Source organism: Toxorhynchites rutilus, chromosome 2, assembly GCF_029784135.1.
Source record: "Toxorhynchites rutilus septentrionalis strain SRP chromosome 2, ASM2978413v1, whole genome shotgun sequence".
Taxonomy (NCBI): Eukaryota; Metazoa; Arthropoda; class Insecta; order Diptera; family Culicidae; genus Toxorhynchites; species Toxorhynchites rutilus.
The window spans coordinates 54,238,239-54,254,061 of NC_073745.1; the positions used below are offsets into that span (position 1 = coordinate 54,238,239).

Sequence of the window (15,823 nt, forward strand, 5' to 3'; positions counted from 1 at the left end):
CTTCTGAGACCGCTACGTCATTTGAGTTAAGTAATTAGGGAAATCACACACGGAATCAGAACCAATGTGAATGAACTCTAATCTGGCATCAAACAGTCAAGAGTGAAAGCGAAATAATTTTCTAACTTCAAGCAAAGTTGTATAATTCAAAAAAGATATCGGACTCGGTACTCGGAATGATTCTCATCTCCCATCAGAGAGGGGACATCAAAACGTCACTCGCAGTGTTTCCCTTCATCCGTCAGACTGGGAAGCTCTACGAAGCGAAACCGACGGATGAAACGGCGAAACCCGGCAGATTACAACCGTCATCAGCTCTGATGGGATATAAATGACAATAATCCACGTGGATTGAAAAGTGTAGAAAAGGTGCTCTTCACTTTTGCTATAAATTCCTGATGATCATCGTGGGAAACGTTGTCTTGGGTGGGGTAATTAGTAACTGTAAGCGAGTGAAACTAAGCGGAATAAGTGCCGCATTTTTCACTGTTTTTCTTGCTGCCAACACAATTCACGGGGGGTTTAATTGATATAAATCGGTGGAGGGGATTTTCTTCCCGAGATAAACAAAACCAATTAATCAAATATTAGTCAATAGCACTATCCTCAAACGGTGCAAGCATTTATCTCCGTGGCAGGTGATTATATCGAATGGGCGCAGAGCTTGTGGGTAAGAGTCATCCATTTGTGGAGAGAGCTGTAATTACGACCGGAAACATTATCTTCCAGGACTATCCACAGAATCCAATTAACGCAAACGGGTGCTGGTCGAAACATTCCCAGCAGGAGGCAGATGACAACATCAGATGGACCCGTCAAAAGCAACGGATTAAGTTTGGTATAATGTCGATTTTTTTTGGGTGAGTTAACACTCGCTTGCATTCGTTTTCGCACAGCTTGAGCTGTTTGGGTCGTGCGAAGCAAATTGATTAAGCACTTGATTGGGAAACAGTGGCCAAAGTTATTCCGACCCGATTATGCGCGGAAAAATGATGATTGGAACAGTTGTGTTATTGAATAATTTGTCATGGGGTATTCACGAGAGAGAGAGAGAGAGCGATTTGAATTTCCCTGACAAATGCCTTTCCTCGTCAGGCAAACAAAACCAACTTTTCCATTAAAATTTCACCAATTAAATCATTCGTCGCTTCCATCCGGCATGCCACAATAATTGATATTGCATGTTCGCCTCCCCCGCATCAACCGGAGCTCCGACGGCAACAGTGAAAATCGTCATCATCATCATCATCCACAATGTCATCCCTCGGAATGAAGCTTACCCTGCGAAACCGAGTGCTATGGTATTGGGAATTCATGCTGTGAATGTGGAAAACAAAACAAGGAATTGGCGAAGGGAGGAAAATTTGGATCCCCTACTCGCGCCGGATGGAAAATGGGGGCACGAGGGACACACCTGTTCGTCCCACGCGAGGCGAGCTGCAGCCCGGAACGGTCGCTTTCATCTGCTCTAATGAAGTGGAATTTCAACACAGAGCAGCAGCCCAGAGTTTCATGTACCCATGGGGAAGAATACACGTGTTGATTCGCGGTCGGTGGAAGGAAAAAGTATATCCGGCGCACTCAGCGCGAGTAGTGGAGGTTTCCGTGGAGGAGAGGATTCTCATGCCCGAAACATCAAAAAGCATACAAGCAAAAGCTACATCGAAACGTAACCTACAACATGCTCCAAATCCGGAGGTATTCGGATGCATTCGCTCCATATGTGTGTCTGTCCACATGGGTGACTTTTGTCACGCAACAGTTTGCTGGTGATGGTCATCCCTGGCCATAGTCAACCCTGGAATAGCACCCATGTGTACAGTCACTGTCTCTTCCAATCCGAGACGGCGAGGACAGGAGGAAATGGGGCGAAGGCAGCACGGATCGAGGAGAGGTCAGATTATGTCGTGTGGTAGTTCAACAGGCAGGAAGGAATGCATTCGTACCGAGTTTAGGACAGCCAAGCTGGAAGAGCAGAAGTAGTTGCAATGGCTGGTGGGATGTTATGACGGGGTGGGTCCAGAATCTCTCTGAACCCCGGATGGCAGGAAGGGAATCTATTCTGGGGTGTGGGGAGCATTTTACAACAAAACAAACAAACACGTACACTGCTAAGTAATGCACTCACTTTGCCCAGCTGCGATGGAAGGGCTGTGCTGATATTCGAACTGTTGGCATTCTGATCGTCCGACTTGACGTAGATCTGCCAGGTCGCGTCAGAGTGGAAGCTTTTGTCGGCGGCGTAACAGCGCCAGAGGCACTGTATCAGCATGGCAGCCGCTGGAATCTGGCGATTGAAGTGCTTCTGGCGCTGTTTCTGTTGAACCTTGAGCGCGAAGCCGGATCCGAGGATACCCTGAAAATTAGAAAAAAAAAACCGAAATGGAGATTGGTATTTTATTGAACTCGTAGTTTTCTTGGAAACAGTTATTAACGTTCGCACTTTGTTGCTATCCTCAGTCCAAAGGTTCCGTACCTATGGAAATATCCGTAGATTCATATATGGGCTGTTCCACTGCAAATGTCGATTTTGTTTCCTTAATTTTATTTTTGTATTTTTTTTTAGTTCGATCAAATTTTGCTGACGCATTCTTCATGCCCATAAAGGACAATTTGCATCTTCTACACACCGTGCACACCGTGCACGGTGCACACCGCTCATGACAACTCTACATGAACTGATGATTGCGCCGGTTAGTGACCATTCTATCCTGGATTCCTCGAGTCGAGAAAGACGCACCACGCTAGATATGAGGTACAGACTAGGGGGGCGTTGCTGATCAAGGGTCAGCTGCATCCCAATAGGAAGTATCCCGAGTCGGGCACACGTACAGAGCATTGGAGACAGCAACATCCGAATTACGAAAACACTTGTAATACTAACCTCGAGCCAACCGCGAGTAATCGGTTACATATTACTAACATAGATAATAAGAAAAATTGTCAAAGTATTGAACTCCCGGCCCCGTGAGGCTAACGCCATATGAGCCTTGATAAAAATGTATATTTTGGAAAAAAAAAAATAAATTTGCATCTTCGGTTTGCCATTTCGACTCTAGCCTTACTTTTGAGAAAAAAGTACCATTTTTTGACGTAGAACTACGTCTTTTATTAAGGGTGCCAAATCAGAAAAGGTCACGTTTTTATGAAATAAAGTTAACGTTAATAACTATTTTTTCCGTGAACGGATTTTGGTGATTTTCTACATACCAAACGAATCGAAAATTCCCTAAGATTTATTTGATATGCTATACATTACAATCACCTGGTGTGTAAATCGTTAAAATTCATGAAAAGTATAAGCGTTTCTATTTTCCCATACATTTGTTCTGCTGTTGACATGAAACAAATTGCGACATAGGATCAGCTAGTGAATTGTTTTGCTAGGGCAAGTATGAATCATCAATCAATTATCGTCAACTAATTCTACAATAAAAAAAAAACATTTCAGGGCGATCAATCCATTCTAATAAACAGTTATTTCTGAAATATCACAGCATAATATCCGACTATCTCCGACATTCTACTATAATAGCAGCGTAGTTCTACGTCAACAATGCGGTTGTATCTTGGACACATTCTCCTATAATTTTTTTCTTATTTTTCACAAAAATCGCGATATTTTTCTGTCAAAAAGGGGTACGGAAAAGTTTGGCTAAATACTACGGTTGCTGAGATACAGTGATTGTAAAATAAAATTAAATAAAAATTCTCAACTTTTGGTCGTTTTAGAATGTTTTTCGAGTCTTTTTGACCCAGAATTAAATTTTCCCAAAAGAGTACATAATTTTCGACTGCGATATTTGGATTAATTATGTGATGTAGCTATTTTTTGTGGTATAAGGTTGTATAAGCATAAAGATAAGGTATAAGGATAACAAATCTTTTTTTTTCATTTTGCGAGAAGAATTTTCTCAAAAAAAATTTTGGTGTTGTGAATTGTGAATTGTTTTGAATGTTGCATCGCATAACAATTATTACTTTTTGCAAAGTGGATTAATATGAAAGAAAGGGTGCACAAAAATATTATCTATATACATAAAAATCACTTGTTACGATCTTCTTGGTCGATCTCAACCGAAATGGTTTTGAAATTTTTATGGAATATTGTACATAAGTACAAAAAACTTGGTAGGTAAGAGAAAGGATCGTGAACTATATATGATACTGCTAGGATACCGATTACTGTGTGTTAAATACCAATTGGAGTGACTCTAAGCAGGAAAAAAATGATACTGGGTGTAAGTTCAAAGTTTCGGAAACGAGAGCGTTAGGATTTTGAGCGTTAAAACCTCCTAACCAACTGAATGAATTGCTATGATAACCACTTCATTCAACAGATAATATGTCTACTCGTTATATGTTTGTTAATGATTGATCCAAAAACTTGTTTCAATAGCTTTGGAAACATGCTATTGAAATCATACAAATCTGTATATAAGCTGACGCCCGCTCGGCTGTCCACTCAGTTATAATTGTATATCGGTTGGAGCATGTTATCGCTTCTGCAAGATGGATGTGGCGAAGCTATCTTCGTTCATCAAGAAAACGCTGACGAACAGTGTCACCATCAAGAGCATGTTTGTCCAAACGAAGGGCACTGGTGCGTCGTGTTCGTTCAAACATCTACCGCTACCTCCCTACTGGTACCGGGGAGAAGAAAAACAAACTCAAACTTGCTGCTGTGAAGAAAGCGACTATCGGCTGCCCGCAAGCAAAAGTCAGCTAAATTCTCAGAAATCGCTGCACATAAGCCGAAAACGTATGCAAAATAATCACAATTACAAATTAATAAATTTTACATCACTTTTGCGTGTTTGCTTCTTTTGCTGAATATTTGGCTTCGTTACATACAAGTTGTGCGATGAAGGTATGCACAAAGGAAACGACAATCTTGCTTTGCTAGCCATGTCTTGCATCACCCGCATATTAATAATGACTGAGAAGAAATTTCAAGCATAATTAGTTGTTGTTGTTGTCTTGAATTACAAATACATAAAACTTCTTCAGTCCTATCGACTCTGTCAATAGTTTGCTTGCAAGGCATATAACTCGTGGACATTTTATCTTTCGAATGAAGTGATAATCATGCCACTTCGTTCAGTCGACAAAGAGGTATTGAGGCTCAGAACCTTGTGTCTCTAACGTAACGCTCTCGTTTTTTTAAAAACCCTCGAATATTCATTCGTCCATTCATTGAGAGCTGTTTCAGATACAGGTTCATACAAATGATCACTAAACCAACGATAGTCCTACGTCAACCATGCGATTATATCACATATATAACCAACTTTCTGTTTCGTATTTTTTTCTCTTAAATTTGGCATAAAAATACATGAGCTCTCAATTTATTTACGTTCAAATGACAGATGGCACTACGTCCGCTTCGCCGAATTTCCATCCATACATGCACCAGTAACCTCAATTCGGTTAAAGCCAGGTGCATCGGCGGCGAGCTGGAAGCTTTTTTGAATGAGCACAATGAATTGCTGAAATTCTTCATATCATACATGCTAGGATCGCAAGGTGACAAACAATCATCAATTCTGATAAAACATCGGCTGGAATCAAGGTAGGCGACTATACAGCCGGTCGAAAAATTGTGATTCGATGAAGAAAGAATAATCTGGAATTTATCATTGGATGCATTCATGCAACGCTCTTCATCTTCTCCTTCAATGGTACTAACGTTCCTAACGTTGGCCGTCTGAACGTAGAATTACTTGCGAACGGTAGAGAGGTAGAGACACAATCACACAATCAAAAGAAGCTGCATGAGGAAGAATACATTCACTCGTGAGACGCTATCATGAGCAACGCCGACACAGCCTTGCCAAAACGCAATGCATTGTCATGACATGATTTCATTGTGTTCAAACACAAACTGAAATCTTTGATGACCATCTTCTTTGCAACATTACATGTAATCGATCCTATGCTTTGCTGGATGTATTCGGTTGAATGGCGAAAGCGTGGATTACCTCATAGGCACATGTTTAGTTTGGTTAGCGGCCAAATACGCACTGAGCGAATCGATATTGTAATTTTCTGGAGAATTCCAGATCCGTCTACCGTCTACTCATCCGTATTCTGAAGTTCGACAGAGTCAGAAATACCCAAACCGATCGCAATATTCTATTCTATAAACCCTACGACTCAAGTCCAATCGGATTGTACAAATTTGACAACCTCCGAACGCAATTCGACATAGCTGACATTGACCTTCGTATTCCATTTCTGTGGGACGAAAATGGTAATGATTTTCTGGGTTTAAATAAACACGAAAGAAGACGTAACCAAAGATTTTTCGCCTCAGAAAATCCCAACGACGGCAGCTGGGATTGAATCCAGGGCGATCAAATTATTTTTGATAATGATTTTGAATTACAGATAAAGTTTAGGCAGAAATGCAATGATTGAAGATTTATAGAAAAATAGTTAAGTTAGGGTCAGAATTATGTCTTCTAAGTAATCCAACAACATCGAGTAATAATTTTCATTCAAATTTAAAATTGCTCTCGGGTTGAGGTTGCGTTACTTACTATGTATTAGGGGGCCCAAAATTCGGCTTTTTAGCGTTACGTAATTTGTGCACGACGCCTTTTTTGAAAAATAAAAAAAAAACTTGTGTGAAGAAAAATTTGTAGCTATATATGATTTTTCAGAAAATTATACTTTTTTACTACAGGATGAAGTTCGCAGTCATTACTGGATTGCACAGCAAGTAAGTTTTCCTACATTTATGATTTATTTGAAGGTTAATAGCATGCTCAATCAATGATGATTTCCGTACATTTGCGTTATATTTCTATATCCGATAACTTATTTATCTTAAAAATTATTGTCATGAAAATATTTCAATTTGAACAAAATTTATTTCATTTCATGGAGCTGCATCATAATATGAAAACAGAAACAGCTTTTTTTGGCAATTTAAAAATAACTATGATGGTGACATTTTTTGCAACATCGTATGGCACAGGACCCTGCGATGCCTTAAGAAGAACAATAGAACGCATGGATATAAGGGCTAGTCTAACTAAAGTACGTGATAATCAATTCAAAATGGAAAGGAACTATTCGATTGGGCCCAAAAGCGGTAGGACGAGCAACTAACCCGAATTTTATTTTCCTATGCAACTAGAACAGGGTATGAAAGTACCAAACAACAGCTTAATGAACAATACTCGAAAGCGATAACTATTCGAGGAATCCAAAAATACCATTCATTTATCCAAGTTTCTGTAGATAAAATAGAAGCTAGGCAATTTTCAAAGTGTAAAGGGTGTGTCACGTCAAATTGCATCACGGAAAAAAACGCTGTAGAAATTTAATTTTTAGGAATTATATCTTCAGCTTTCGCTTATAATCAGATAAGAGTGTATAGATCACGTTGGCCATGCTTCACTGTAAATTTTTCGTAAATTTGGAAAAATGTCGTCGAACGAAAAAGAGCGTCATGAATTAATCCTGCGCACTCATTTCGAGAATCCGGAGTTGTCACATCGGGACATCGGTAAGATGCTGGGAATCGTCAAATCCACGGTCAGCAGAGTACTAAAACGATACTTCGAGATCCTAACCATCGACCGGAAGGTGAAGAACGGCAAAAATGGATGCTCCGTCAGTGAAAAAGATCACAAGCGCGTAGTTAAGCAGTTTAGACGTGATCCGAGAAGTTCGGTCCGGGATGTCGCCAATAAGCTGAATTTGTCAAGTTCATTCGTCCAGCGGACCAAGCAGCGGGAGGGCCTGCGTACATACAAGGTTCAGAAGGCTCCTAACCGCGACGAAAGGCAAAACATGGTGGGGAAGACGCGAGCCCGGAAGCTGTACACCGAAATGCTGACGAAGCCGCATTGCCTGGTAATGGACGACGAAACCTACGTCAAAGCGGACTTTCGTCAGCTGCCGGGCCTGTTGTTCTTCTCCGCAGAGGACAAATTCAGCGTTCCGGAGGAGATTCGCATACAGAAACTATCCAAGTTTGCCAAAAAGTACATGGTGTGGCAAGCGATCTGCTCTTGCGGAAAGCGGAGCGCCCCCTTCGTGATGACCGGCACGGTAAACGGGCAGGTTTACCTTAAGGAGTGCCTACAGAAGCGCTTACTACCACTATTGAAGCAGCACGAGGGCCCGACCATCTTCTGGCCGGATCTCGCTTCGTGCCACTATTCAAAGGACGTGTTGGAGTGGTACGAAGCCAACGGGGTCACCTTCGTGCCAAAGGAAATGAACCCGCCCAACGCGCCGGAGGTTCGCCCAATAAAGAAATATTGGGCGATTATGAAGCAGGCCCTCCGGAAGAACCCAAAAGTTGTCAAATCGGAGGCGGACTTCAAGAGAAAATGGATTTCTGTTCAAAAAAAATTATAGGAGGTTGTGTCCAAGATACGACCGCATTGTTGACGTAAAACTACGCTGTTATGTTATAAAAGTCGTTTGTTTAAACCTTCGGATATTATTCTATAATACTGTGAAATTTTAGAAACGACTGCTTAATAGAACAATCTCTGAAATGTTTTTTTCATTGTAGAATCAGTTGACGATAGTTGACTGATGATTCATTCTTGCCTTCACAGAACAATACACTAGCTGATCGTATGTCGCAATTTATTTCATGTCAATGCATTGAAAATTTACTTCGAACGCTATTCCGGTGGCCTTTTTTCGCAATTGACAGACTCGGTTACAGTCGATTATAGCAATATATCTTTAGCACCGCGAGGAAACAACAACAATGACAACACTTGCAGGTATCAAATTAGGGGCTTAGTAAGTGATTTGATCGATTTCTCTACATCGACTCACTCTTTTGGTCATAACTTAGCTGCAAATACATTCCGTACTGTATTTGGCAATGTGGAAGGTAGGTTAGAACCTCATCTATCAGATTCTATAGCAAACTTAAATTGGAACGTTTTTGCAGTTGAGTTATTAACTAAAGAAAAAGTTGATGAAGAGAAATCGATCAAGTCACTTACACCCCTTGCATTGTAAGCCCCTCAAATATCATGCTACATGTTATTTAGTATTGCCTCAGTGAAATTGCACCTCCAGGCGTCGTTCGTACAACGTAAACCAAGCGCCAAACAAGCGTTCGCCATAGCATGCATACAGAGTCATACATTGGTGGCTTGAAACTACTAGGAATATAAACACTTCTCATCATTTTGCGCTATTCTCAAAAGAAACACTTCTGTTTATATTACTGGCCTCGAAAAAAAATGCATTACTTTCTCATACTCGAGATGATCGCAGCTGTCACCCTTAGTGGAGGAAGTTTTGCTACTGGCAAGCGAAATTTAATCACATACAAAATTCCAGAACGACATTCACCTTCTTGGTGATTAAACAAGCGAAATGAACTCTTTTTTTAATATCAACAATCTCGAAAACAGTAGCATTGCTTCATTATGATCAAGACTAGTGCAAATGCAATCCTAGTTGTAGGCAGTTTTGCGACTGGCACGCGGACCCAAATAACTTGTAACATTCCAGTACGACATTCAAGATGCTTGGTACAATCTTAACGCCTGCTTCGCCATAAAGTCAGCTTAATACATTCATGCAATGTCAAAAACACCATCGAAGCCCTTATGATGACGGAAAACAAATAATGTTCACTGCTTGGAAAAAGACTGAATTATGCCACACAGCTAGTACTCTGCTGTAACACCCATCGATGCGAATTCGCTGATGAGTTTGTCAAGAGCGACCGCCTTCACCCCCAGCGGGGGGAGCTTTATGCTGCCCGGGTAACGGCGTTTACATTTTCGACCGACGCGCCGAAGTCGCCTACTTCGCTGTTGTTCGATGCGAAGGCTCGGTTCAGTGCGAGCGCTTTTCACTGCACCAACATCGCGTGCATCATCTGATGACGCTTGCCTCGAAATTTTATTGCCCCTGGCAATGCGTTCGTTTTTTGCAGGGCTCGAGCCAGCCTTCCTCTTCTTCTTGCTCATCACACACTGTGCGAAGCGTCCAATTTATGACGCGGAAAAAAACACACGATACGAATAACGCGAAAAACGAACTGGAAAAATCACACGACGATATCCAAGTTGAATTACCACTGGTGGGGTCCAATCTTAGATCGAAGCACAGCGAAAGCAAAGTGAACTGGATTACTCAACAGTCCTATGCCGAATGAAAGTTTGCCTCAGCGAGATCCACTGTTTATACTCTAGGCAAGTATTCCCCTTCATTCTTCTTCTTTTCCTTTGTTCACGGTGACTTTACATCCTACGATTTCCCCTTCGTAGCTCGTCGATAAGTTGCTCGTTATTGACAGTTCTGTTCGGGAAAGCACACAAATGGACTGAACAAATGCATGGGAAAATAAAAACGCTTTTCATGAATTTTAACCATTTACTAATAAAGGGATTCTAATGTATAGCATATTAAACAAATCTTAGGGAATTTCCGATTCGTTTAGTATGTAAATCGCCAAAATCCGTTTGCGGCAAAAATAGTTATTAACGTTAACTTTATTTCATAAAAACGTGACCTGTTTTCTGATTTGGCACCCTTAATGAAAGACGTAGTTCTACGTCAAAAAAACTACAACCTGACGTTGTACAGAACCTTATGGACGGGGTAAAGAGGAAGGTGCGAGCATACGGGCTTGGGCTCGAAGTATGAATAAAAAGAAAATGCCAAAAGTTGTTTAATAGTTTTTATTTTACTGTCTAAAATTTTCAAAAGGATCGGTCTACTGGGCGAATTTCTACAGCGTTTTTTCCGTGATGCAATTTGATGTGACACACCCTTTAATGATAGTAAAAAAATGTGGGCATCATGAAACAATAAGAAAACTGCAATAAAATGCTACTCCCTAGCATTGTATAAAAACTTGAATTAAAATGCTTTCAGAAAAATAATGTTCTTCTTTGAATAAACTCGAAAAACATCCGAAAACAACCGAAAGATGGTGATTTTCAGTTAATGTAATTTTTAAATCACTGTACCTCGGGAACGGTAGCCATTAACAAAATTTTGCCAAGCATTTTTTTTGACGTAGAACTACGTCTTTCATTGAGGGTGCCAAATCAAAAAACAGGTCACGTTTTTATGAAATAAAGTTAACGTGATAACTATTTTTGCCGCGAACGGATTTTGGCGATTTACATACCAAACGAATCGGAAATTTCCTAATATTTGTTTGATATGCTATACAGTACAATCCACTGATACCTACACAGTTTAATTTAATGATAACTGGAAGCATTCTCATTTTCCCATACATTTGTTCTGTCCATTTGTGTGAATATTTGATAGAGTATAAACAGTGGATCTCGCTGAGACAAACTTTAATTCTTCGTGAGGAAATCGACTGAACAACATCGTTGCTGGGCGAGCCAGGAATCGAATGCCTTTTTCAAGGCAATGGGGGTAGAGGAGTAATATTATGGATTAAGTAAAGTTTTCCAAGGGCCTTTTTGGAGGTAAGAGGCGAATGAACTGAAGAAGTTCATTCAAGCAAGGAAGGAAGGCTAACTTTCAGTACCGTTCTGTATTCAAAGCAATGAATATCGCTTGTTCTTCCTTGTTTTGCGTCATCACATGTCTTCGTTTCGGATTGAGATGTGGACGCGACCAAATTACTCACTCGCTGATGTCTCTGGGATTGCAATCATTGCATCAAACTGACGCCACTGCATTAAAGTTCTGAGCTACACAATTGTGTGGAAAATTATCAAGCTAGGCTATCGTCAGCTCACCAAGAAAATAAATGTTCTATTTTGTCAGTAATTTGGTTTCGCTTGCCAGTAGCAATACTTTCTCCACTATGGATGACAGCTGTGCTTATCTCGAGCATGTATTGTTCTGCGAGCACAAGAATGAATCATCAAACAATTATCGTCAAATGATTCTACAATAAACATTTCAGGGCGACCAAACTGGTAGAATTTACTTACATTTAGTCGGCCGCCAGCACTTCGAGGGCTATATGGGAAAACTGGTAGAATGGTTATTTCAAAATTTTCGAAGCATTGTAAAATAATATCCGCAGTTATAAACAAGCGACTTGAATTAAACTACAGCGTAGTTCTACGTCAACAATGCGGTCGTGTCTTGAACACAACATCCTATAATTTTTTGACGTAGGACTACGTCTTTCATTTCTATACCGGGGTGTAAAATCAAAGTTTCGAAAACGAAAGCGTTACGCCGGAGACCGAGATTTTGAGCGTTAATAGCTCCTAAACAACTTAACGAAATGGTATGATAAACAGTTCATTCGAAAGATAAATAAATATAAGCGAGCGCCGCTCGGAAATCCACTCAGATCTAATTGAACAGCGATTGGAGCATGTTGTCGCTGTTGTGGTGAAGCTCTTCATTTATCATGAAAGCGCGGATGAACGGTGTCACCAAGAGCCTGTTTGTGCACCTTAGGCCAGAAGGGAATCCATCAGGAGGAGAGTGATGCTACAAACGGTTCCCCGGGAAGATCTCGAAGCAGCCGCTACACACACACACATACACGCACGGAATTCTTTCCGTTTGGATCGAGAAAGATCCGGAAAATAATCTGCCAGTTCCTCTAGGAATTTAAAAATACATTCATGTGAAAGAGTTTATTTGAATGTTTTCTATCCATGTAACACTGTGACCAAATATGTTTCAATCAAGTGCTATTAACAGATGGTTATCGAGTTAGCATTAACCACTGGTGGGCTTCCAGTATCGAGGAAAATGTGGAAATATCTAATCGTTACTGAAAATAATCTGCCAGTTCCTCTGGGAATTTAAAATTACATTCATATGAAAGAGTTTATTTTAATGTTTTCTATCCATGTAACACTGTGACCAAATACATTAGGTTTTGTGATTTTTCAATCAATCGCAGTCAACAGGATAGCTTCTGAAGATTATTCTTCCCCATCAGTAGGATAGTTCCGTATCCAATATTGGATGCATAAAACCTTGTGCCTCCAACGTAACGCTCTCGTTTTCGAAGTTCTCCAAATATTCATTCATTCAGAATGAATTCAGATTCAACTTCATACAAATGATCTCTAAATCAACGATAGTCCTACGTCACCCTTGCGGTTATACCATATATATAACCCACTTCCTGTTTTTTTATTGGGAATCATGCGTACTTTCATAAAATCGTGTAAAAAATATAAGAATCAATTATCATTTCAACAGTTTTCAAAAATCCAACTTTTTTTTAAAAACATGGTATATAACTTTTTTGTTTATTATTTTTCTATCTTGACGCACTGTGCAATAAATTTCATTAGTTGTCCACATAAAAAAAAATCAAGAAACTCTCTTTTGAGAAAGTTGAGTTTTAACACTCCTATACTCGCGCATTGGTCTGTCAGACCGAGAAATCAATAATTCGTTCATTTCTCAGAAAATATCAACACTACGACTTTGCGATTTTCTCTAGCTTCGTTATTCGTCGTTCGTCATCGTTTAGCGTATCGCATGTGTTGGTACAAAGGGCACGCGAGTATAGGAGTAACAAGTGCCTTTTTTCATATCCTAGAATATTGTTGAATGAAGTGTATGAATTAATGTTAGTGGCGTGGAATATTTATTGAATATAATCCATAAGATCATTACCGGACTATTCTTATTTGATTTCAGTCCCTTTTGTAACTGGATTGAACGGATTCATATAATGACTATTCGTCGATATATTCGTCGTTAGATTCATACGTTCGAAAGCAAAATATAAATGTTTGTTTTTCGTATAGTTTTTTGTTAAATATAATGGTCATACATATACACATTTGTGAAATAATTTCACTTGTGGAAGAATTATAAACAGTAAACTATAAACTAATCGGTAGCTTATGGTAATTTTTAACACTTACAGTTTCGGGGATATTTTTTTATAATGGACAATATCGACAAGAAAACATGAAAAAGAAAAGGAAGTTCCTAAAAATCCTTTTATATCATCTTTTTATGCCCCATCTAAAAAGGGCATTAATTCTTAGTTTACCAAGAACAAAAGACATAGAATATTAGTAATTTGCAAACTTTATATTTTAGAACCTTTATCATCTGGTAATTATCTAGAAGGTCGTTATACATTCTTCTCTTCGTTCAAATAAATGCCAATAAAGCCAGAAAAATACACAATGGCAACATTACAGAGAAGTTAAATTTTCGGTCTGTGACACCGTGCGCGAGTATACGTGATATGATTTTGCACGCGAGTATAGGAGGGTTAAGTGTTATATTCAAAATAAAATAAAAATAAAACATTTTTTTTATTGGTGCATACTTTCTTCATGCAGCCCCAATAATAACCTAAAACATTGCGGAAGACACCAAAACAATCGGACCAACCGTTTCTGAGTTATATATTTTTGAAAATTTACAAGCAATTTTTGTTTAAGTCCTTCTCAAAAGTAAGGCTAGACTCAAAATGGAAACCCGATGATACGAATTATCCTTTTTTGGTCATAAAGAAGGCGTCTACTAATTTTTTCCTGTATTATAATGGATTTTAACACTTTTGGCTTATTCATAATTTTAATTTCCATTTTTGGAAGAATGCTGGGTGTGAGAATTGAATTCGTGATCTTGAGTCTGCTAAATTTGAGCCAAATAAAAAAAAAAATAAAAATTAATCACTTTTGAATTCAAATGGAATCGCTCATATACCAAAAAAAAGCTCAGGCCCCTCTGTACTCCGTCTCCGTGTCAACTTACCGCCGGAAGCGCGAAGAACGAGATTGCGAACACACTGAAGCACGAGGCCACGATTTTGCCCATCCACGTGTGCGGCACGGTGTCCCCGTAGCCTATTGTCGTCACGGTGATTACGCCCCACCAGAGGGCATCCGCGTAGCTGGCAAAGTCCTGCCGCCCGTCCGGCCCCGTCACGTCCTTCTCCGCCAGATACACAAAGTAGGAGCTAAATATTAGCCCGAGGAAACCAATGTACAACGTCGTAATCAGTTCCTGCATGGTGAAACAAAGCAACAAGAAGAAAAGAAGAAGAAATAAAAAACAAATATTGGAGGGCATATTTCGGTGAAAATTAGGATTTTGTCTCACCTGCCGGTGGATGAAAACGACAGACCCAAGCAGCCGCCAGGTGCCACCTTGCCGGTCCACGTGCAGCATTCGGAGGATCTGCAGGAAACGAATGCCACGGATGGCACTGGTGGCGAACACTTGTCCATTTGAGCCAACTGACAGCACAACCATCGATGCAACTACAACTATTAAATCTGTAAGTGGAAAAAATGAAGCAGAGAGGTATGCATTAAATTAATAAATCATATCAATGATTTGCTGAGCAGTGCTTTAAGTCAAAGGTAGACATGTATGTACATAATGATATCATATTCCCACAGAATATGCATACTGCAGAAAACTTATTTCTGAGAGAGTCTAACGCAAGATGCTGTCCAATTGAACAATAAATGCAAACGAGACTCTTTATAATGGAGGCCCACTTCTGGACCACTGTTAGCACTAGTTCTGTTTGCCTTGGGATTATCTGATCGGGTCGAATAAATCACTGTGGCTTACATTGGTTCGTACATTTCATACGTACGATTTTGAATTATTCATTGAGATGGATTTGTGGAAGTATAATTTAATCAGTTGTTGGGATACATTCTATGAGTTTCGATCAATGTAAACTACTTGTGACTTGTGAATTCATTTGTAACGGCTCAGCTGCACGATTTTTTATTCAATCCGGTTTGATAAATTCTCGCTCAAATGCTTTAGTATGCTCTACTGAATCTTATTGATTATCACCATTTTTCACTTTGCGACCCGGCTCTAACTGAAGAATGAAGTATTGCTGAATGTAAATTCTTCTGTGTAAGAACTT

General features: G+C 39.7%; 1 protein-coding gene across 1 annotated transcript in view; it reads right to left on the minus strand.

The window, feature by feature from the left end:
• The window catches only part of LOC129765754 (potassium voltage-gated channel subfamily KQT member 1-like), a 186,863-nt gene that overhangs the window by 45,147 nt on the left and 125,893 nt on the right, over positions 1–15,823 (minus strand). Inside the window, exons 3-5 of the mRNA XM_055766178.1 lie at positions 15,034–15,209; positions 14,686–14,937; positions 2,129–2,356 (exon numbers count right to left, since the gene is read on the minus strand). Coding sequence (XP_055622153.1) covers positions 2,129–2,356; positions 14,686–14,937; positions 15,034–15,209 — 656 coding nt within the window. The remainder of the gene's footprint in view (positions 1–2,128; positions 2,357–14,685; positions 14,938–15,033; positions 15,210–15,823) is intronic.